The 24,007-nt window shown below is 54.9% G+C and overlaps 1 protein-coding gene across 1 annotated transcript; it reads left to right on the plus strand.

Annotated features, from left to right (window-relative positions):
- The first annotated feature begins 5,099 nt into the window (after window positions 1-5,099).
- On the plus strand, window positions 5,100-23,957 carry ACE (angiotensin I converting enzyme). Its single transcript, XM_030466070.1, has 22 exons — window positions 5,100-5,542; window positions 9,562-9,729; window positions 11,026-11,113; window positions 12,108-12,251; window positions 12,470-12,661; window positions 12,803-12,900; window positions 13,300-13,472; window positions 13,675-13,901; window positions 15,832-15,976; window positions 16,653-16,751; window positions 16,933-17,055; window positions 18,138-18,349; window positions 19,408-19,544; window positions 19,822-19,980; window positions 20,754-20,841; window positions 21,048-21,191; window positions 21,609-21,800; window positions 22,094-22,191; window positions 22,455-22,627; window positions 23,076-23,299; window positions 23,498-23,642; window positions 23,855-23,957. The coding sequence occupies exons 1-22, from the start codon at window positions 5,324-5,326 to the stop codon at window positions 23,955-23,957; spliced, it is 3,351 nt and encodes a 1,116-aa protein (XP_030321930.1). The 5' UTR covers window positions 5,100-5,323.
- The last annotated feature ends 50 nt before the right edge of the window (window positions 23,958-24,007 follow it).

Below are 24,007 nucleotides of genomic sequence, written 5' to 3' on the forward strand. Positions count from 1 at the left end.
TGAAGGTTATTCCTAAAAATGGATTATTCCCAGCTGGGACAAAGCTTTTCCTGGAACACTGCCCCTCCCTGGGCAGGAAAAGGGTTGGAAAAGACCCTGATTTTTCTCCTAGTAGCAATGAACTTTGCTGAGCAGGGCAGGTGATAGGATCAGGGCAGGCAAAGCAAACACTTTATCTCTTCCAGAAGAGGCTGAAAGTACATTTATAGCATTTTTTTTAATAACAGAATCAATCAACATCCACAATAACCCCACACAGGGCTCCCAGGAGGTGATTAATGCTGGCTGGCCTCTGGGCTGGGCTGGGTTTGGGTTATTAAAGAAGAGAGGGGAAGAAAAAAGGGGAAATTATGGACTTTGCCATGGTTTATTGGGCTGCTGGGTGTGGAAGGAACATGTTGGCCTCTTGCCTCATTCCAGATGGGTGCCCAGAGCTGGTTGGTGTGGATGGGGGGATGGAGGGATGAAGGATGAGGACTGAAGGAAGAGGGATGAAGGATAAAGGATGAGGGATGAAGGGGAAAGGATGATTTTTACTTCTTGCCTGGCACTGGATACACCTCCTGCACTGGGATTCCCTCCAGTCTGACCCTTTTTTTACCTTCCTAAGCTTTGGGGGCATCATTCAGGGCCCCCAAGCCCACGGCTGCCATCAGAACTCTGCATTTCCAGGGCTTTGCAGTCTCAGAACACATCCTTGGGCTGGTGGGGCTGGTCCCAAACTGGGGGATGGAACTGGTGGAGATCCAACCACATCTCCAACCCCTTCCCATCACCTCCAGCTCAGTGCTGAGGTCGAGGGAAACCCAGGATCCAGCCCAGCCCATATTCATCCCCCACACCCACCCCAGGAGCAGCCTTCCCAAGGCCATAAACCTTATCCTAGGGCAGGGACATACTGAGAAGCAATATATTTTTTTATTTTTTTTTATTATTATTATTATTTTGGTGGGGTAGGGTGGAAACTCTGCTGATAAGGAGCATTTCTGCTGTGTTCAAGAGCTGAGTGTGCATTTCTGGTGATAAAGCAGCAATCACTGTCCCAGGGCCCAGGTGAGTTCCTTATAGCCCATTGCAGCCTCTTCCTATGCAAAGGGCACAGGGCAGGCTTTAAATACAACTTTTAGTCCTGGAAAAGCTGAGAAAAACCACACACAGTGTTGGCAAAAACTCTCAGCAAAGATATTTTGCTGGACCTGGGTCTCTCTTGTCAGCCCTGTCCCCAAGAGAGGGTGACATCAAGGAGCTGAGCTGGCCACAGGACTTATTCATAATTATTTTAGCAAGCACAGGTCTGAAATAAATGGTAAAAAGAAAACAAGCCCAAAAAACTAAAAACCAGTTGCTTGGAATGTCTCTCTTTTATTTTTATTTTATTTTTATTTTATTTTTAAGGATCAGGAAAATGCTCTTTGTTTACAGGAAGAATTTGGACTGGAGTGGTGGGGTTTTTTTCCCCCCATCTCCTTCATGGCAGCCTGACCACACCTGGAAAAACAACTTAGTGAATTATCCACGCTGATAATTGATTGAATTCATCAGGAAATAAAGCAGGAGCCTTCAAACCCAGGGGCCAGACAGGGAGGAGGAAAAAAAAAATATTCCCCACTCAGTGACTGATGGCAACTGGTGGTGTTGTGCCCACAAAACCAGAACCAGTAACACAGGAGCTTTGCATTTGGTGAAGAACAACCCAATGTCCCAGTATAGGTTGGGGGCTGACCTGCTGGAGAGCAGTGTAGGTGAAAGAGACCTGGGGGTCCTGGTAGACAAGAGGATGACCATGAGCCAGCAATGTGCCCTTGTGGCCAAGAAGGCCAATGGCATCCTGGGGTGCATTAGAAAGGGGGTGGTTAGTAGGTCAAGAGAGGTTCTCCTCCCCCTCTATTCTGCATTGGTGAGGCCGCACCTGGAGTATTGTGTCCAGTTCTGGGCCCCTCAGTTCAAGAAGGACAGGGAAGTGCTTGAAAGAGTCCAGCGCAGAGCTACTAAGATGATGAAGGGAGTGGAACATCTCCCTTATGAGGAAAGGCTGAGGGAGCTGGGTCTCTTTAGTTTGGAGAAAAGGAGACTGAGGGGTGACCTCATCAATGTGTTCAAATATGTAAGGGGTGAGTGTCAGGGAGATGGAGTTAGGCTTTTCTCAGTGGTGACCAGTGATAGGACAAGGGGTAATGGGTGTAAATTGGAGCACAGGAGGCTCAAGTTGAATATCCAGAAACATTTTTTTCCTGTAAGGGTGACAGAGCCCTGGAACAGGCTGCCCAGGGGGGTCGTGGAGTCTCCTTCACTGGAGACATTCAAAACCCGCCTGGACACGTTCCTGCATGATGTACTCTAGGTGGCCCTGCTCTGGCAGGGGGGGTTGGACTAGATGATCTTTCGAGGTCCCTTCTAACCCCTAGGATTCTGTGATTCTATGATTCTATGAGGAGGCTGTCCACATGATTTTAAAAAGCTCCTTTTGAGGATGAAATTGGGAGAGAATAATTTCCCTCCCCTCCAGAAGCTCCTTGATTATTCCACAAGAGGGCTGGATCACACAGGGCTTTGGAAGCACCCTTGAAACGCTTGGAGAAATGGGATGAGGAAGCCAAAAAGCTGGTTTGTAGTGACAGGAGGGGGGGAAATGGGCTTGAGCATCCTCACCAGGACCTGTAGGGCCTGGATATACCCATGAAAATCATCAAATCTCCTCAGCCAGGGTTGGGAGCATCCCCAAATCCCTCACCCAACCACTCCTGCATCCCCTCTCCCATCACTCCCGTGTCTCAGCTGACACCTCAGAGCTCCCCTAAGGAATATTTCCTTTCCAACTCCTGATTTCCTTCTTCTGGGGACCCTGGGGCTGGGACCTGGGAGCACTGGCAGTGACAGACAGGGAGATTTTGCAGGTCTACCAAGCCAAGGAGCTTATCCAAAGTTCCTAGAGCCAGTGGCACCCCCTGTGACCTTGCAGGGACAATCCAGCCACCCCACTCGTGTCCCTGCACACCCACAGCCTGTGGAGGAGGAGGACAGAGCCTCCCTGCAGCTGGGGGTGGCATCACAAGGTGATGAGAAGCATTCTGCTGGGCTGGGGACACCGTGCCTCATCCAGCATCCCCCAAACCCGCCGTTCAGCATCCGTCTCCATGGCAACGTGGGTTTTCCTATCCTGTCCCTCTGGGCTGCAGCACCAGCAGCCCCAGGGCCCCTGCAAACTGGGAGCAGATGGGTGTCCCCAGTCCACCCCAGCAGCCCTGAGAGGTTGGGACTGGTAGGGACTGAGCCATGCTCTGCATGGGGTCCCATGGGTGCCTCTGAGCTCATCCTTGGTAGGTGCTGGGGACACCACAGAGGAACCCAGGAGCATCTTCAAGCTTGCAGGCATCTCACCTGCTTTTCTGACCCTGCCATCACCCTCCCACATGCTGTGGTTTGGTTTTGGGTTTGGTTTTTTTTTTTTTTCCTGATCCCAGCTGGAGATTTAGGAGCTGCAGACATCCCTGGAGATGCAGCCAACAAGAGGAACTCCAACTCCAAGCAAAATCCCACAGCAGCAGCTTCATCCTTCTTGCCTTAGAAGATGCTCAGGTGGAAAATGCCCAAGAGGTGCCCTTCCCATGCTGGGGCACTCATTTGGCCTCTCTGCCTGGAATTCCTGGATACAAGCAGCGTGCTGAGCTTGGGGAGCACATTTCTTCCTCAACCCAGAACCTCGAGGGTGCCAGAGACTCAGAAACTGCACTTGCAACACCCCAAAGAGGGGAAAACCCCTCCCCAGGGCAGCAAGGAGCAAGAGGCTGGCAGGGGCACAGGAAATCTCCACTCATCAACCCTTGGCCAGCAGCCAAGCTGGAGCAAAACCAACCTTTTTTTTTTATTATTATTATTATTTTTATTATTATTATTTCCTCTCCAACTTCCCAGTAAAGCAGAGTTTCCAGAGAGCTGGTGAGGAAGGGGCTGATGTTGGCTCCGGGTTGTCTGGGCTCACAGGAGGTGCAGGATGTGTTGCCCATGGGCTCAAAGCTGGGGAGATGAAGGTTGTTTAGGTCCATGGTGAGTTGTAGGGAAAAAGCTGGGATTTTGGGAGGGATGTAAGAAGACATCAGAACATTGCAGGCTCCTAAACTCCTTTGTAGGGTGCCCTGTCCTGATGGGAGGGCTCATTTCTTGTCAAGGGGTTGTGCTATCCCCATGGGGTCACCCATGGGATCCAGCTGAGGAGTTGGGGTCCCCTGTGTCCTCACAAGGGGGTGACCCCAATAAGGGTTGAGGGACTCAGCCAATGCAGAAACCAAGGCACAGGTCCCAGGGATGGGGCCAGGCCCTGGGGAAAAAGGGATTTAGTTAATGGGAAAAAAGAAAACCAAAAAATCCCAAAAAAAACCCCTAAAGGGAGCACTCAGCCTCCTGACATTGGGTCTGGGTTTTTCCTTTTTTTTGAAGGAATTTTTTCTTCCTCATTTGGCATCAACCTAATTCCTCCAAGGCCAAAACACTCGCTGGGATGGGATGGGATGGGGTGGGATGGGATGGGATGGGATGGGATGGGATAGGATGGGGTGGGATGGGATGGGATAGGATGGGGTGGGATGGGATGGGATGGGATGGGGTGGGATGGGGTGGGATGGGATTTCCTTCAACGCCAGCAGAAATACTCATTTCCCGGGGAAAAAAAAAAATTAAAAAAAAAAGGTACTGCTGGGAAGGGGGTCACTTTGGCAAGATGCAGCAGGACCTGGACCTTGGCTGCCCCCCAGGCGAATATTTTCCCTCCTGCTCTGGCCCCAGTGCCCGGTCCCGGGTGGGGGGAGCCCGAGGGGCGTTCGCTGCGTGATGCAGCGTGGGGCGGGGATGTCCTGCCAAGATCCACGGCCCAGCCGCGCTGTATCCCCCCAGCACCGATCCAGGAGGGTTCTGGAGGTTCCGCAGGGATGAAGCTGCCCCTCACCCACCACATCCACCCCAGATCTATTTTTTTTTTTTTTCTTCCTCCCCCCCCCTCCCCTTTCCCTCCATCTCCTTTCCCTCCCTCCTCTCCCAGCCCTTTCCCTCCCGGTGTGGCCAAATGCCAAAGGGACTTTGCACCTCCAAAGGCAGCGGTCGTTCCTCTCCTCTTCCTTTCGAACCGGGGGAGCTTCCGAAGGGAAAGCAAAATGCTCCTTTCTTATCTGCGGGGGGAGGCCGGCTCGGTGGGCAGGGTTTGTGCCAAGGCTGCTGCTTTATAAGCAGCCGGCAGCGGAGGCAAAACCGAGCTCGGAAAGCACCAACCGGGCTCCCCCCCCATCCCTAAATCCCTTCCATCTCCTCCCGGCACCTTCTCCATCCTGTCACCATGTCCCCGCTCCTGGGTTTGCTGCTGCTGCTGCTGGGCTTGAGCTTGGGGGGTGCCCTTCGGCCGGGCCTCGAACCCCCCCACGCCGAACCCACGGAGGACGGGGCCGCCCTCTTCGCCAGCGCCCACAACACCACCGCGGAGCTCGTTTTCTTCGAGAGCGTCTCGGCCAGCTGGGATTACAACACCAACCTGACGGACCAAAACGCTGCTCTGCAGGTGGGGAGGGGGACTGGTGGGGGGGGTGATGCCACCAAGAACCGGGAGTGTCAGGGGTAGCGGGGTGTCGGGGGGGGGGACGCTTGGAGGGGTCCCCTTCAGCCCCTCGGGCTCCTGGAGTGGCAACCCAAAGGAAGGTTGGGAAGTGGAAGCCCAGGGTTTTGTCCTGGGAAAGGGTTTCCCCCTGGAGTGTCTGGGGGGGGCACGATGGGGACGCTTGGCGAGGTCGCCTTGAGCCCCTCGGGCTCCTGGAGTGGCAAAGGAATGTTGGGACTTGGAAGTCCAAGGAGAGGGTTTCCCCCCGGAGTGACAGCCCTGATCCCTCAGCAGTGTCCCAGGATGTTTTTAGGTGGGGGGGGGTGATGCCACCAAGCACCGGGACTGTCAGGGGTAGCGGGGTGTCGGGGGGGGGGACGCTTGGAGGGATCCCCTTCAGCCCCTCGGGCTCCTGGAGTGGCAAAGGAAGGTTGGGACTTGGAAGCCCTGGGAGGGGGTTTCCCCCTGGAGTGACAGCCCTGATCCCTCAGCAGTGACAGAGGGGGAGGTGATGCCACCAAGGACCGGGACTGTCTGGGGGTAGGAGGTAGCGGGGTGTCGAGGGGGGGGGACCCTTGGCGAGGTGTCGGGAGGAATCCCTTGCCCTCAGGCTCCTGGAGTGGCAACCCAAAGGAAGGTTGGGACTTGGTAGCCCAGGGTTTTGTCCTAGGAAAGGGTTTCCCCCTGGAGTGACAGCCCTGATCCCTCAGCAGTGTCCCAGGATGTTTTTAGGTGGGGGGGTGATGCCAGCAAGCACCGGGAGTGTCAGAGGTAGCGGGGTGTCGGGTGGGGGACGCTTGGAGGGGTCCCCTTCAGCCCCTCGGGCTCCTGGAGTGGCAAAGGAAGGTTGGGACTTGGAAGCCCTAGGAGAGGGTTTCCCCCTGGAGTGACAGCCCTGATCCCTCAGCAGTGTCCCAGGATACTTTTAGGGGGGGGAGGTGATGCCACGAAGCACCGGGACTGTCGGGGGGTGGGAGGTAGAGGGGTGTCGGGGGGGAGGACCCTTGGTGAGGTGTCGAGGGGGTCCCTTGCCCTCAGGCTCCTGGAGTGGCAACCCAAAGGAAGGTTGGGACTTGAAAGCCCAGAGTTTTGTCCTGGGAAAGGGTTTCCACCTGGAGTGACAGCCCTGATCCCTCAGCAGTGTCCCAGGAAGTTTTTTTTTGGGGGAGGGGGGTGGTGGTGCCACCAAGAACCGGGAGTGTCTGGGGTAGCAGGGTGTCAGAGAGGGGGGGACGCTTGGAGGGGTCCCCTTCAGCCTCTCAGGCTCCTGGAGTGGCAACCCAAAGGAAGGTTGGGACTTGGTAGCCCAAGGCTTTGTCCTGGGAAAGGGTTTCCCCCCGGAGTGACAGCCCTGATCCCTCAGCAGTGTCCCAGGATATTTTTAGAGGGGGATTCCCAGCACCTTCCACTTTTCCTTCTCCGACTGGGATCAAGTGTCCCTGTTCCAGCTCCCTGCCTGGTGTCACCACATTCCAGCTCTCTGGCATGCTGGAGCCCTAGAATTGGGGGGGGAGGGGGAGTTTCTGTGGGTTTCCTTTGCACCAGGAGCCCAAAGTGTGCACAAGCAATGGGATTGCTTCGGGACCTGGGCTGCCACCCCCTGTCCCTGTGTCCCCAGCCCTCCAGGACTAAAGCTGGGCTCCCAGGAAGCACTCCAGGGAATTGGATCCCATCCCAGCTATGTGCAGGCAGAGCCCCCGTGTGCATCCTGCAGGGATGTGTGTGTCGAGCATGTTTGGGGCTGGATTTAGTGGGACAGGAGCTGGGTGAGGTCTCAGTCCCTGGAATCCCCATGCCTGGGCAGGCTTCAGAGATTCCTCTGGTTCTTGCTGTGCTGGCAGAATTCTGGGGTAAATCCCTGACACCCCAAATAGCTAGGGGTCCCTGGGGGGGGGCAATTAAGCTTCTACATGACCAACATAGACCCCAGCATCACCCCTGGGCCACCAAATCCCCCAGGAAGCAGGGAACAGCCCAGCCTGCAGCAGAAAGGAAACGTGTCTTCCTGCATGGGGGGAAGATCCTTGCCAGGTCTGGCTGCTGCCAACTTGGCAGGACACCCAGGAGCACCCAAGTGCCCTTTTTTTTGTTGTTTGTTTTTTTTTTTTTTTTTTTTTTGGAGAGCTGACGTGATGTCTGGGCAGGAGCCCAGAGTCTGCTGCAGATGTCATGGTGCAGCCAAGGGACCTTAAAAGCAGAGCAGGAGCATCCTGGCCACACCAAGTCCAGGCTTAGGGCCAGCAGAGCACCTTGCATGGAGTCTTCTCAAGAGGCTTTTCCCTTCCCCAAGTGCCCAAGGATCGTGTCCAGATGCTCCCTGCCACTTCAAGGCTCTCAAGCCAGCCCAGGGAGAAGTTCTGTTGCAGAATAAGATTTGCCATCTCCTACAAACTGGGGCTCTGGGCAGCTGATGGGGTTTGAGGGTGCTGCTGGCTCTGGAATTCCTCCCTATATCTGGAGCAGAGCATCCCCAGTGCCCTGTGCTTCTGGATCCTCACTTGGTCAGCCAGGAGCAGGGAAGGACAGGAGTAGGGGGGGAGGGTTTGGTAGGGAGAGCTTGGGGTGTCCAGGAGCTTCTGAGCCCCCCCAACCCCTAAGAGAGAGCTCTGGAGGGTGGGGGGCAAAGGGCCAGGCCTGGTGGGTGCAGCCATGGCCAGGGATGCTTGTGCAGCCCCAAAGCTGTCAGAATTTAGGGTACAATTCACCTGACCAAACCCAGGCACCTGCTCACTGAGAAGATGAAACCCAGCTGGACTCGGCTTCCTACAACTCCCTCAGCCCCACAGCTGGGTCTGGGAAGAGGGGGGAGAAATCCTCCATTTCGTGGAGGGCTGGGTGTCTGTGGGGCTGGAGCATCCCAGGGTACCAGGAGCTGAGGGCTGGTGGGGAGCCAGGGTGATGCTGTGGGTGCTGGGATGATGTCTGAGGGAGGTGGTGGGTGGCAAGGCAGCCAGGGGCACCCAGCAGCACTTTTGGAATCCCCACTCCCATGTTCCCTGTCCCAGGCAGCCTCCAGCCCTGCAACTCCCTTCCCTCCCTGCTGCCAGCTGAGGGAATGCAAAAATGAAAATCAAACAAACCAGAGTTGTTGGAGTCAGGCTAAAAAATGTCACAACTACCAACTAATGAGCTCCATAAATCACAGAGGGGCAGGAACAGGCACCCTACACCTTCCCCCTCCAGCCTGCTCATCACCTGGGCCACCACCTTCACCAAAAGAGCAGCATTTTCCCAAAAAATACAGCTGGAACCAGCTGGGCTGGGATGCCACTGTCCACCACACACCCTGTCCCAAAACTCTGGCTGTCAGCTATGGATTCAGCTGTCCCAGTAATCTCCCCTTCCCCGTGATGCAGGCAGCTCCTGGTTGTCCCACAGCCCTGGGAAGGGACACGGGGGCTGGCAGGGGGTGGGTGACAGGGAGAGACCCAAAATCCATGCTAAATGGGTGCCCCTCTGGGAGGTGAAGCTGAGGTCTGGCACTTAGAGGCAAAGGAGGCAGGGCCAGAAGGAACAAGGAGATAAAAGAAGGAAAAAAGTGAATATAGGGGCTTTGGGGTTTTCTGCAAGGGTGAGGAATAAGGGGAATAGGAAGAAATTGAGGCCAGATCTCTGAGCTCCTTCTGCAATGGGGTCTGGAAGCTGCCAGGAGCACCTGGACACCACAGCCATGGTGTGGACACCCCAATCCCAGCACCCTCACCTTATCTGGGCCACAGCACCCCTGGAGCATCCCCAAAAGCCACCTTGGCAATGCTGGCCACAGGAGTCAGCATGGGTGAGTGGAGACTGCAGAATCCACCAGCCCACTGGGAGCTGATGTCTCTCTATAAATGTCACCAACTGGGGACAGCCCTGCCTGCCACCTCGTGTCCTGTCACCTCTGGCTCCTATAAATCCTCTACGGTTCTGCCAAAAGTCCCCAAACCATCACCTGGTGCCAGGGCTGGTCCTGAGTCCCCGTGTCCTCTCTTCCCACGCAGATCCAGGCATCCCTCGAGGAGCAGAATTTCACGGAGCTGTGGGGAAGGAAAGCCAAGGAGCTCTTTGGGAACATCTGGAGCAACTTCAGTGACCCCCAGCTGAGGAAAATCATCGGCTCCATCCAGACCCTGGGACCCTCTAACCTGCCCCTGGAGAAGAGAGAGAGGGTGGGTGAGATGCCCCAGGAATTGTTGGGTGCTGCAAAAAAAACCCTTTAAGGAATTTTTCCCCAAACCCCCAAACTCTGTCCCTGGCCTCGAGCCCCTCTTGTGGTGTTTTGGAGGCTCTCCCAAAGGGATGGACTTGGGCTCCCAGTGATGGACTGGGCTGGTGGGGTGCTGGTTCTGGGGGTGAGGGCTGCCTTCTGGCCCCAGTTCTCCAGCCCTAACCTCATCTTGGAGCTATCCCAAGGGAACTGGAGGTTTCCTGCTTACACACAACAGCCTTGGGCGTCACCTGGAGAGCAGCCAGGCTGTGCCCATGGCCAGGGGCCAGCTGCTGCCTCAACCTCCCCTGTCCCTGCCCCAGGGCTCCTCAGGGGGATTTAATCCCATGGAAAAGGAGGCTCCATGCCTGCCAGCCCTGCCTTGGTGACACAGCTCCACACCAGGGACATCCCAAGCTTTCCCCATCACCAGACCTGAGCTTTCAGGGTCATTTCCTTCAATGCCACGTGGCTTGAATTCCATGGATGAAAAAATATCCCCCAGGCTGCAGCTTGGCAGGCACAGGGACACTGCTGTCCTTTCCATGGCTCCCTGACAGCTCTTCCTACCCAAAGCCCTGGTGGTTGGGAAGCCCAGTGACCCAATCCCTTCCGGAGAAACCCGGTTCCTTCCAGGAAACCCATCCCTGCCCTCTCTCAAATAACAGACAGCAGAACATCTCCTCCTCCCTCCAAGTTTCTCCTGTCCCCAGGCAGCTCCATCATCCCCAGGAACAGAGAGAGGGATGGAGAGGAAGGAATTTCCTTCCCTGGGAATGAGCTCCCCGGGGAAGGTTCCAGGAAACCTCCTGTTGCTTTTGTTTGCTGTTCTTGAAGTTCATAGTAATGAATCCCCCTCCTCCTCCTCCTTTTCTCATTTTATTATTTATGTTTTTTACTCACTTAGATAAACAAGCAGCCCCACTGACAAAGAGCTTTATAAACAGCCTCTCTCCAGGAGGCCTCCAGGCTTCACACTGCCTTCCAGGGGGGGTTCTGGAAGTGCCTGCATTCTGTTTGTCCATCCCAAAGATCCTCCCTGCTCCATCCATGCCCAGGGTGGCAAACCCTGGGTGTCAAAACACACATTTAACCTCACCAAAACCACTCTGGAAACCACACCAATCCTCCTCCACATCCTTCCAGACACACACACTCTGGAGTTCTGGTGTTGGGAAGCCTGGAGATGCTTCCTAAAAGGCAATTCCCACCTTCATGGAGCTCCAGCATCTTTTTTTTATTATTTATTTCTCTGCAGTACAACACCATCCTGAGTGACATGGACAAAATCTACTCCACAGCCAAGGTGTGCCTGCCCAATGGGACCTGCTGGGACCTGGAGCCAGGTATGGTCCTTGTCCCTCTGCACCTCTGTCAGGGTTTAACACTGGCCTGGCAATTAAACCCAGTGCCAGATGCTCTTAATTAATCCCCCTCCCTGATAAAGAAAGAAAAAGAATAAGGGAGAGAGACTGATGGGTTGGGAACTAAACTCCACAACTTAATGAAACAGGAATGATAAATAGGAAAAAACCTAAATCTATACAAATAGACAGGAAAATTGATCCCAAGTTCCTCCCCCAGCAACTCTCAGGTCACCACTGAGACTGGAAAATCCAGGCTGGGAAAATCCAGGCTGGAATCCTGGAGTCAGGAGCAGTTGGGAGCTGGAGGCAGGAACACACAGCTTAAGGCTGGGATGGATCAGGAGCACAGGCAGAGGAAGGGATGGAATCCTCCCAGGATGCTGAAGCAAAGAGGGAGAGGGGAGGAAGGGGAAGCAGGAAGGGGTTTGAGCCTGGTGATCCCTCCAATTTATCCTGAGGATGAGGTGGATGGGATGGAATCCTCTGTTTGCTCAGTTTTGGCCATTTCTCTTGTCTGTTCCTTCCCAAAGGAGGGGTTCAGGTGGGACCTTTTTACTCCTTTTCTCCTTCCAGAGGGCAAAATGTTCCTCAGAGCTGAGCAGTGCCCTTGGTTCTGCACACCAGGCTCTGGCTGTAACTATAACCATGGAGTGAGATCAGTCCTAGAAGCAGAAAATCTCTGAGAAACTTGCTGTTCATTTCTCCTTCCAAGAGACAGAGCTGAAAGCAGAAGTCCAAGCCAGAAAATCCCCTTTATCCTGACCCCAAACCAGGACAACCTGCCAGGTGCTGAGCACTCTGGCCTGGTCCCCACACCTCCAGCAGGTTTGGGGTTGGCAGGTCCCACCCGTGTTCCCCAAGGTGGTCCCAGGCTTAGGGTGAATATTTGGGTCCGGCGCAGAGCTACTGTGGGGATGTGACCCCCCCATTCTCCTGCCCCTTTCTCATGTCCTGCTTGTCCCCTCTGTCCCAGACATCTCAGATATCATGGCCACCTCCAGGAGCTACAAGAAGCTGCTCTATGCCTGGGAAGGGTGGCACAACTCTGCGGGCAACCCCCTGCGCCCCAAATACGAGGAGTTTGTGAAGCTGAGCAACGAAGCCTATAAGCTGGATGGTAGGATGGATGGAGGATGATACATCCTCCTACAAGGAGGATGATAAGGGGTGGGCAGGGCTCAGGGGTGGGAATTAGGGGCAGTGGGATCCTCTGCTCCATCTCACCTGGCTGCCTGAATTCCATCGGTGCCAACGTTTGGGGGGAAAGGGGAGAAATCCTCTTGCTGTGCCCTGGGGCTGGGTGAGGAGGCAGCCAGATTCCTGCTTCCCTGGCAGAATTCGAGGACACAGGCAGCTACTGGAGGTCCTGGTATGACTCGGCCACCTTCGAGGAGGACCTGGAGAGCCTCTACAACCAGCTGGAGCCCCTCTACCTCAACCTCCACGCCTTTGTCCGGAGGAAGCTCTACGACCGCTATGGTCCCAAATACATCAACCTCAAGGGTCCCATCCCTGCTCACCTCCTGGGTAAGAGGCAGAACCCTCCCAACCTGTGCCCAGGGGTGTGCCAGAAGGCCACAGTGGGACAGGGAGGTGGTAGTTGTCACCGTTTTGGTCCCTTTCTCCTGCCCTACAACCAGCTCTGCTCCAGCTGTTTCCTCTTCTCAGGCAACATGTGGGCTCAGCAATGGAACAACATCTATGACCTGCTGGTCCCCTACCCCGAGAAGCCCAACCTTGATGTGACCAGCACCATGGTGCAGCAGGTGATGGGCTGAGGGACACGCTGGTGGCACCAGGGGGACAAAAAAAAGGGATTGTTGGCCCAAATGGGAGGCAGGGGATGGGCAAAGAGGAAGGACAGAGCTGGGGGATGGGTTGGAGGCTGCGTCCATAGCATGAGAAAGACCTGAGTGCTCCTGGGACATGAGCCCTGCTCCCTCCTCGGGTCCATGCTGGGCACCAAAACCATTGCTTGGGGTTTCTTAAAGATATCCACAACAATTCTGGGGCCAGGGGTCCCTATCAGGGGGAGAGAAGCAGGACCCTGGTCACCTGCAAGGACCAACCCCATCCCTAGGGTGCTGAGGGAGACTCAGAAAACAACTCCCAGGGCACGGGCAGCCCTTTCCTCAGCCATAACCCCACTGCCTGCCTTCCACCAGGGCTGGAATGCCACCTACATGTTCCGGGTCTCAGAGGAATTCTTCACCTCCCTGGGGCTGCTGGAGATGCCTCCCGAATTCTGGGAGAAATCCATGCTGGAGAAGCCAACGGATGGGAGGGAGGTTGTGTGTCACGCCTCAGCCTGGGACTTCTACAACCGCAAGGACTTCAGGTGGGTGTGAGGGTGTAGGGCTCCAGGGTAGGACCCCCCTCCCATGGGGATCACCTTTTTGGGTACCCCCAGCTTGGCCATGCAACCCAAACCCTCACCCCCTTGGGTAAGGCTTTGGGGAGCTGCTCTGCCTTCCCCTACCCCTTTGGGGTGCTGCCACCTTCTCAGGGACCCGTGGCCATCACCCCTCGTCACCCAACAGGATCAAGCAGTGCACAACAGTCACCATGGAGCAGCTTTTCACCGTGCACCATGAGATGGGCCACGTCCAGTATTACCTGCAGTACAAGGACCTCCCTGTCTCCTTCCGTGGTGGGGCCAACCCTGGCTTCCATGAGGCCATCGGTGATGTCCTGTCCCTGTCTGTCTCCACTCCCAGCCACCTGAAGAAAATTGGTCTCCTCCACAGCAATGCCACCGAGGACCAAGGTAGGGCAGCCCCCAGGCACTGCCTGTGCCACCAGGGTGGGTTTGGGATGTGCCACAGGGGGTTGGAGCCTGGCAAGACACCCCAGAGACCACCTGGTTGATGGATGCTTTCACCCACACTTGGTTCCTCCATGGGTCCTGGCACAATCCCCCATGAGTCTGTGTAGGTCCCTTTGTGGCTCCTTAACCCCTAAGGGTTGGAAGGATGCTCTCCAGAGCTCCTCTCTTCCTTCCCTTCTTCATCAGAGCCCCCAAACCAGGGTATGGCAGCCCCCAAGGTTTGGGATGTGCCCAGTGGGTTGGAGACTGGCAAGACACTCTGGGAACCACCTTGTTGATGAATGCTTTCACCCATGCTTGGTTCCATGCACGACCCCTCCGTGGGTCCTGGCATAATCCCCCATAAATCTGTGTAGGACCCTTTGTGGCTCCTTAACCCCTAGGGAATTAGAAGGATGCTCTCCAGAGCTTCTCTGTTCCCTTCTTCATCACATCCCCCAAACCAGGGTATGGCAGCCCCCAAGCTTTGGGATGTGCCCAGGGGTTTGGAGCCTGGCAAGACACCCCAAAGACCACTTGGTTGATGGATGCTTTCACCCACACTTGGTTCCATGCACAACCCCCCCATGGGTCCTTGCATAATCCCCCATGAGTCTCTGTAGGACCCTCCGTGGCTCCTCAGCCCCTAAGGATTGGAAGGATGCTCTCCAGAGCTTCTCTGTTCCTTCCCTTCTTCATCAGAGCCCCCAAACCTCAACGAACCACCTTGTGCTTTATCTGCTTTGACCTTTCCAGAGTTCCCCCTTCCCTTGCCAAGAAATATCCAGCTCCTCTGGAGGTGGCACCGAGTCACGTTCCACCTTCTCCTTGATCTGCTTTGACCTTTCCAGTGTTCCCTCTTCCCTTGCCAAGAAACATCCAGCCACCTTTTGTGGAGGTGGCACTTGAGTCCTTGTGTGCACAGTCACGAGGGCAGTCAGCAGGTGAGGTTTCTGCCTGCCAGCCAGCACAGCAGAGCAGGACTTGGTTGTCACCTCAGGGTTGTCACCTCAAGGTCATCACCTCAGGGCACCTCTCAGCTTGGCAAGAGTTTCTTTCCCCCACCCCACGTGTGGAAGAGGAATCCAAGTGTTCAGAGATTACTGCTGGAGGCAGCTGCTCCGCAGAGGTGGGGACAACCCTGGTGTCCTCCTGCCTTGTCATTAAACACGTTTCATGATGGGGAAGCCACTGCAGCTGCCAAGAGCCTTGGGCTGATGCTGCAGAAACACCCTGGAGCAGATGGGCCCTGCCTGAAGGCATCACTGCCTGACTAGAATAACCAACCCTTGGCAGCCATGCCAGCACCTCAGGGCACTGCTGCCAACTCCTCCCTGAGCCCACAGCTTAACTGGATCTCCAGCAAGTCCCTCTCCTACCTTTCTTCCTCAGGTTTCTTGGAGGTGATGGGGAGAGCAGAGGTTACAGGCCCCTCTGGTCCCCGTGGTGGTGGCTGTCCCAGAGTTGACCCCAAGATCCATGAGAGCCTTTGTAGTGGTGTGAGAGCCCTGCAGATTAAACCCCCTTCACCCTGAGACCCCAAGGTGAAAGTGTGAGACCCCAGGGTGAAAGTGTGAAGAGGAAACCAAGAGCTACACTCACCCCAGACCTCCTCACTCTGAGAAGCAGGCAAGGGGACAGACACCACCTGTGAGTCCCATTATTACCACTCAGGAAAAAGACAGGTTATCCCAGGGAGGAGCTGTACCTGGCAAAACCTCCTCTGTGTGTCCTCCACAGCCTTCTCTAGGGAGTAAAATTACACCTTGAACAGCTGCCCCCCATGAGTGTTGCTGCTCACCCTCTTGCCCACAAAACACCCAAACCGAGTGGTTCTGCCCAGCCAGGCTCCTGCCTGACCTGGTTCTGGTTCTGGTTCTGTTTCATGCAGAGAGCAACATCAACTATCTGCTGAAGATGGCCCTGGAGAAAATTGCCTTCCTGCCCTTTGGCTACCTCATTGACCAGTGGCGTTGGAACGTCTTCAGTGGGCACACCCCCCCCAGCCGCTACAACTACGACTGGTGGTACCTGAGGTGGGGGACAGTCCCCTGGGGGGGTCAGGGGATGGAAGCTGGGGGGGTGGAAGGAAGGGGGACAGCAAAGAAGAAAGGAAAGAAGGGAAAAAAGGGGCTGGAGTAGCTTGGAGGCCACTCCAAGGCTGGAGAATGGTGAGGAGGTGGGTGGGTGGGTAGAGAACTGAGTGGGTAGGTGGATGGATGGATGGGTGGATGGGTGGATGGATGGATGGGTGGATGGATGGGTGGATGGGTGGATGGGTGGATGGATGGATGGATGGATGGATGGATGGATGGATGGATGGAAACACTCTCTAACTGTGTATTTCCCTTCCCATTCCCTGCCATGGTTCATCTGCCTCCCTCTTTCCAGCTCATGCTCTTGCACCTTGTCATCTCCAGAACCTCAGCAAAGAACAAAGGGAAAAAAAGAAAAAAAGGAACTGGAGTAGCTTGGAGGCTACTGCAAGGCTGGAGAATGGTGGGGAGGTGGGTGGGTGGGTAGAGAACTGAGTGAGTAGGAGAATGGATGGATGGATGGAGGGATGGAAGGATGGATGGATGGAGGGATGGATGGATGGATGGATGGATGGATGGAAACACACCCTAACTGTGTATTTCCCTTCCCATTCCCTGCCATGGTTCATCTGCCTCCCTCTTTCCAGCTCATGCTCTTGCTCTTTGTCATCTCCAGAACCAAATACCAGGGGATCTGTCCTCCCATCCCAAGGAATGAAAGCAACTTTGACCCTGGAGCAAAGTACCACATCCCTGGGAACACCCCTTACATCAGGTAGAGGGGGGCTGGAGAGCTCAGCTCTGTGGGCAGGCACTGGCCCTGCTCGAGACACCCAAGGATTTGGGAGCACAAGGGGTGGGGAGCTGCCCCATGGCTGGGGGCCTTCCCCCCACACCCTAGGACTTGTCTGCTTCCCTTTGTCCCCAGTGTTCACCTTCTTGGACTTCCTTGGCAGATACTTTGTGAGCTTCATCCTCCAGTTCCAGTTTCACAAGGCTCTGTGTGAGGCAGCCAACCACACGGGTCCCCTGCACACCTGTGACATCTACAGGTCCAGAGCAGCTGGAGACAAACTCAGGTGGGGACAGAGAGGGGTCAGGACAATCCCCAGAGGTGGGAGTGGGAAGCTGATGGGGTGCAAAGGAAGGAATGAAAACATGAAGGAAGGAAAAGTGGCTGTGGAGATGGCTGGAGAAATAGGTTTGGAGATGGATGGATGGATGGATGGATGGATGGATGGATGGATGGAGGGATGGATGGATGGATGGATGGATGGACGGACATATGGATGGATGGATGGATGGATGGATGGATGGATGGATGGATGGAGAGGTGGATGGAGAGGTGGATGGATGAATGGATGGATGGATAGATGGATGGATGGATGGATGGATGGATGGATGGATGGATGGATGGATGAATGGATAGGTGGATGGATGGATGGACATATGGATGGATGGATGGATGGATAGATGGATGGATGGATGGATGGATGGATGGATGGATAGATGGATGGATGGATGGATGGATGGATGGATGGAGAGATGGAGAGATGGATGGATAGATGGATAGATGGATAGATGGATGGATAGAAGAATGAATGGATGGATGGACATATGGATGGATGGACATATGGATGGATGGACATATGGATGGATGGATGGATGGATGGATGGATGGATAGATGGATGGATGGATGGATGGAGAGATGGAGAGATGGATGGATAGATGGATGGATAGGTGGATGGATGGATGGATAGATGGATGGATGGATGGATGGATGGATGGATGGATGGATAGAAGAATGGATGGATAAATAGCTGGATGGATGGATGGAAATGGAAGCACTGAGGTGGGTTGAGTGGTTCTCAACTGCTGTTGTCCCTGTCATGAGCTCCCACCCACTCAAACCAGAGGTCACCAAAGCAATTTCAGTTCCTATTGACTCCGTGGGTGTTAAGAAATGCAGGAATGTGTGATGGAGAGTCCCCACTCCTTGTGCAGGACAGTTGGGGGCTTCAGAGCCAGTTCCCAGGTTCATGTCCCACTCAGGAAGAGCATCTTCAATCCTTGTGATGAAGGTACCATACCTGGCTGGTTTTGGGGATTTTTTTCCCCATCCAATTCCAGGCCTCACGCTGGCTCTTTGCTTTTCCCCAGGACTGTGTTGAAAGCTGGCTCTTCCCAGTCCTGGCAGGACATCCTGTTCAACTTCACTGGCACCAGCAAGATGGATGCTGGGCCCCTCCTGGAATATTTCAACCCTGTCACCCAATGGCTTCAGGAGCAGAACAACAAGACCAAGGAGGTGCTGGGCTGGCCTGAGTTTGATTGGCGTCCTCCTGTTCCTGAAGGTTACCCTGAAGGCATTGGTAAGGCTGGAGATCCATCCTGGTGCTGGGGCTTAGGGAGAAGTCAGGAAAGAGAAATAATCATCTCCAGGTGGAGTCCCTGCTTCCCAGGAAGCAGGTGCCAACCTCTTAAAAACCTTTGGCTGAAGCTGTGGCAGGTCACCCATTTTCAGCTGCATCCTTTCCACCCAAGTGGGGGTTTTAGGGCATGCATAGAATCATAGAATCAATCATAAAATCATAGAATCAGACTGGTTGGAAGGGACCTCTGAGATCACCAAGTCCAACCCTTGATCCACTTCCCCTGTGGTTCCCAGGAAGAGCTTTGTCCCAGCTGGGAATAACCCATTTTTCAACCTTCCAGGACTCCAGGGAATTTGGGACCAACCTTACCCTGATCATAGAATCCTAGAATTGGCTGGGTTGGAAGGGACCTCAGAGATCATCAAGTCCAACCCTTGATCCACTCCCACTGCAGTTCCCAGCCCATGGCACTCAGTGCCACATCCAGGCTCTTTGGAAAGATCTCCAGACACGGAGAATCCACTACTTCCCTGGGCAGCCCATTCCAATGCCTGATCACCCTCTCCAGAAAGAATTCCTAATATCCAACCTAAACCTCCCCTGGCAGAGCTGAAGCCCATGGCCTCTTGTTTTGGGAGACCCCCCCCTGGCTCCAACCTCCTTTCAGGGAGTTGTAGAGAGTGATGAGGTCTCCCCTGAGCATCCTCTTCTCCAGCCTCAACACCCCCAGCTCCAGGATTTGCCCTGGAATCCCTTCCCAGCCTCCTTGCTCTTCTCTGGACCTGCTCCAGGACCTCAATCTCCTTCCTGAACTGAGGGGCCCAGAACTGGAGTTCTCAGCAGTGTGATCCTGTCCTGCCCAACCCAACACCCCCAGCAGGACCCCTCTTGAGCCCATTCCTTGGCTCAACCTGCTCCCAAGGTGTTGCCTTCAAAGGGGCCTGAGTTTCTGGGAAGAGCTCAGCCATGGTTTCTCCATTGGGTGGTGCTCTTGCCAAGAGAAGGATGCTCTTGCCTTCCCTTCTCTTTCCCCCCCATTTTTCTCCTTCTCCTAGACAAAATAGCAGATGAAGCACAAGCTGAGGAGTTCTTGTCCGAGTACAACCGCACGGCAGAGGTGGTGTGGAACGCCTACACCGAGGCATCCTGGGCCTACAACACCAACATCACCGACCACAACAAGGAGATCATGGTATGGACATGACCTTGGGGCTGTGTGGGGACAAGCAGTGGCCAAAGCAAGCAGCTGAGCCCTAAGGCATCTTCCAGATGAGCTCTGAAAACCAGGGCAGCCTCTGCTCCTTGCCACGGGTGAAGGTTCCCACCCAGGAGGTGCCTTTCCACACCACAAGGACAGCCTCGGGGGGAATCTGTCACTTGTGGTGTGTCAGGTGGTGTTCCTAGGCATGGTCTGTGAGTCCAGGATCTCCTTGGAGTAACTCCCCTCCTGTCTTCTCCTGCCCTTGCAGCTGGAAAAGAACTTGGCCATGTCCAAGCACACCCTTGAGTATGGAATGAGGGCCAGGCAGTTCGACCCCTCTGAATTCCAGGACCAAAGTGTCACACGCATCCTCAAGAAGCTGAGTGTCATTGAGAGGGCAGCCCTGCCTGAGAATGAGCTGAAGGAGGTGAGCTGCAAGGGGACAGAGCAGGATTCGAGGTCCCTTGCCCCCCCCTTGTGTGGAGAACCCAAGATTCTCCCAACTCCTAGGAAATGCTGCTGGGAAACCACCCCTTGCTCCTCAGCAAGGTGATAGTTTGGTCCTTTCTACATGAAGCCATGATCCTGATCTCCAGGATTTCCTACCCAAAGGTTGCCCATCCTTGCTCCTCAGCAAAGTTTTTGTCCTTTCTACAAAGTTTGGTCCTTTCTACACAAAGCTGTGATCCTTAACTCCAGGATTTGCCACCCAAATGATGCCCATCCCTTGCTCCTCAGCAAGGTGGTAGTTTGGTCCTTTCTACATGAAGCCATGATCCTGATCTCCAGGATTTCCTTCCCAAAGGTTGCCCATCCCTTGCTCCTCAGCAAGGTGGTAGTTTGGTCCTTTCTACATGAAGCCATGATCCTGATCTCCAGGATTTCCCACCCAAAGGATGCCCATCCCTTTTTCCTCAGCAAAGTGGTAGTTTGGTCCTTTCTACATGAAGCCATGATCCTGATCTCCAGGATTTCCCACCCAAAGGTTGCCCATCCCAGGCTGCAGCAGGGTCTGGCAGTGGCACATCACTTGCTGGCCTTAGCCCCTCCTGTGTTGACTCCACTTCACCTCCATCTGAAGTCACCCTTGGCCTGGGAAGGCTCCAGAGGAAAATTCCTGTGGACATCTCAGTGGGCTGTGACATTCTCCAGGAGCAGAAGGAGGGATGACCAAAGTGATCTGTTTTTTTTTCTTCGCAGTACAACACCCTCCTCTCAGACATGGAGACCACGTACAGCATAGCCAAGGTCTGCAGAGATGACAAAACCTGTCACCCCCTGGATCCTGGTAAGATCTGGCAAGGTGTCCAGGGAGTTACCTGCAAGAGGCTCAGAAAGGAGGGGTCATTAACAGGAACTTGGGGAGAAGTCATGAAGGGGCCCTCCCACCAGAAGGGGCTTTGATGGCCCCTGAGCAGCACGTTGGGTCTACACCCAGTGCATCATTCCAGCCCCTCCAGCAGCAGCACTTTGGTTTCCCTGCTCTCTCTTCAGACCTCACAGACATCATGGCCACCTCCAGGGACTATGAGGAGCTCCTCTTTGCCTGGAAGGGCTGGCGAGATGCTTCTGGGAAGAAGATGAGGAAGAACTACAGGAGATACGTGGAACTGAGCAACAAGGCAGCCATGCTCAATGGTCAGTGTCCTGCTAGAGATCCACCATGGTCTTAGCCCCCTGTAAGCAGAAGGTTGGGCTGAAAGTCCAATCCATGGCCAAAATCTTGAGGGTGTGGAGGTCCCATCAACTCCCATACTGTCTCATAGATGTTGAGGGACCTGGGGTGTCTGAGCAGCAAGACAGAGTCTTGCCCAAGAGGGACAGTGTTGCCAGATGCTCTGGGTGCTTCCCAAAACCTCCATGGCTTATCCACATTCTCTCCTCACCTGGATATGTCAAGGGTTGGATCCAGCTCTTAGATGCCCCCAAAAGACCTCCCCATGCCCAGAGGCTTTCCCTGGAAAGCTTCCCATCCTTCCCAGCCTCTGTCTGCTGTCTCCCCAAGGTTGCTGGGGACCTCCTGGGTGTCCAGCTTCTACTCTTTCCTTACTCCAGGTTTCATGGACAATGGGCACTACTGGAGATCCCTGTATGAGACCCCCAGCTTTGAGGAAGATCTGGAGAGGTTGTACCTCCAGCTGCAGCCCCTCTACCTCAACCTCCACGCCTACGTACGCCGAGCCCTGTACAAAAAATATGGGGCAGAGCACATCAACCTGAAGGGTCCCATCCCTGCTCACCTGCTTGGTAAGGGCTCTGCCAGCTCCATGTCTCTCACCAGTTTGCTCCTAGTCGTGCCAAGAGTTGAGGTTGGTCCCTGCTCTGGCTGAAGGACCAAAGCCCCAAGAGATGGGGCTGTAAGACCCAAGGAAGGGCACCACACTCAGCATGGTTTGACCTCTCCTGCATGGCTGGGCTCCTACTTGAATCACCCTTGTGCAGGCAGGGGGACCTGGTGGAGGAGCCAGGAGTAATTGTTTGGCTTTGATCATCTCTCCCCATCCCCCTCCTGCCATGCCTTGTCCTCCTGTGCTTCCCAGGCAACATGTGGGCCCAGTCCTGGTCCAATATTTTCGACCTGGTGATGCCTTTCCCAGATGCCACCAAGGTGGATGCCACCCCAGCCATGAAACAACAGGTCAGTGCTACCAGGGCTGCTCTGGGGAAGCCCCTTGAGACCCCCCCAAGCCATTTCCACCACCAATGTTGCCAGATTCCCTGGGTGCTTCCCAAAACCTCCATGGCTTATCCATAATCTCTCCTCACCTGGATATATCAAGGGTTGGATCCAGCTCTTAGATGTCCCCAAAAGACCTCCCCATGCCCAGAGGAGCAAAGCTTTCCCTGGTTTCCCATCCTTCCCAGCCCATCACCGGGGTCCTCTGTCTGCTGTCTCCCCAGGGCTGGACACCCAGGAGGATGTTTGAGGAGTCAGATCGTTTCTTTACCTCTCTGGGGCTCATCCCCATGCCCCAGGAGTTCTGGGAGAAATCCATGATTGAGAAGCCATCTGATGGTCGGGAAGTTGTGTGTCATGCCTCAGCCTGGGACTTCTACAACCGCAAGGACTTCAGGTGGCCCATGGGGTGGCAAGTGGTGGCCTCAGCTGATGTGGTGCTAGGGTAGAGAGCAGTGTCTTGGTGGAATAAGGACATCTGTAGAATGGTGCCACCGCAAGTGCTGTGACACCACCACTCTGGCATTGTCACTGGTACCCAGGATTGCTGGCAAGAGGCTCCAGGGAGCATGGAGAGCAATCAGTGGCTTCCCAGCCCTGCCATGGAGAATGGAAAAGGCCACAAATAATGTTAGGGAATGGCCAGGGGCAGCAAGAGGAAAGGCAGAGACCAACCTAAAGGAGAAGGACCAGCCTGGTTGGCATCAGATGTGGGGTGGGAGGGCACATGGAAAGGGGGAAACCCAAGGGAAAAACAGCTCAAGGGGGGGGGGTGATCATTCCTGGAGGTTTTCATCCCAGCATTGTCCTCCCTTTCTTCCCCCATCCCTCATGTCCTGGTCCAGGATCAAGCAGTGCACCGTGGTGAACATGGACGACCTAATCACAGTGCACCACGAGATGGGCCACGTCCAGTACTTCCTGCAGTACATGGACCAACCCATCTCCTTCCGTGATGGAGCCAATCCCGGCTTCCACGAGGCTATCGGGGATGTCATGGCCTTGTCTGTCTCCACCCCAAAACACCTGCACAGCATCCATCTGCTGGATGAAGTCATGGACAACGATGGTAGGGGAGAAAACCACCCAGAAAACCTGGGGGGCCACAGGGGGGCAGCTGGAAACTCAGAGGCTGGGTCAGGGAGGAAGGGGTTGGGGACATGCAGGGTGGCTTTGCATGACAGAAAGGTGACCCTGGGGGGGTGAAATGACCTCTATGGGGTGGAGAGTTGGGTACAGAACTGCTGACACTTTCCATCCTGGGCAGAAAGTGACATTAATTACCTGATGAGCATGGCCCTGGACAAAATTGCTTTCCTGCCCTTCGGGTACCTGATGGACCAGTGGCGCTGGAAGGTGTTTGATGGAAGGATCAAGGAGGAGGAGTACAACCAGCAGTGGTGGAATCTCAGGTGTGCTTGAGTTCAGAACCTCCTTCAGCTTTGTACCCAAGGGAGAGGGGCCTCAGCCATCATCCCACGGGGTGTTTTCTGCCTGGGCTCCAGTTGGCTGCAATGGGACACAACGGGAGACAACCCCCCTCTCCCTGTCCTCACACCCCATGGGGTCTTCTCCCAGTTTTCCCCCACCTTGTGGCTGGGCTAACTCTCCCTCTCTGGCCCAGGATGAAGTATCAGGGCTTGTGCCCACCAGTGCCAAGGTCTGAAGATGACTTTGACCCCGGGGCAAAATTCCACATCCCTGCCAATGTCCCCTACATCAGGTGAGTAAGGTGGGCTGGGACAAGAGGGACATCACCAGGACACAGAAACAGGAT

The sequence above is a fragment of the Calypte anna genome, chromosome 27 (genome assembly GCF_003957555.1).
Source record: "Calypte anna isolate BGI_N300 chromosome 27, bCalAnn1_v1.p, whole genome shotgun sequence".
In the NCBI taxonomy this organism is placed as follows: domain Eukaryota; kingdom Metazoa; phylum Chordata; class Aves; order Apodiformes; family Trochilidae; genus Calypte; species Calypte anna.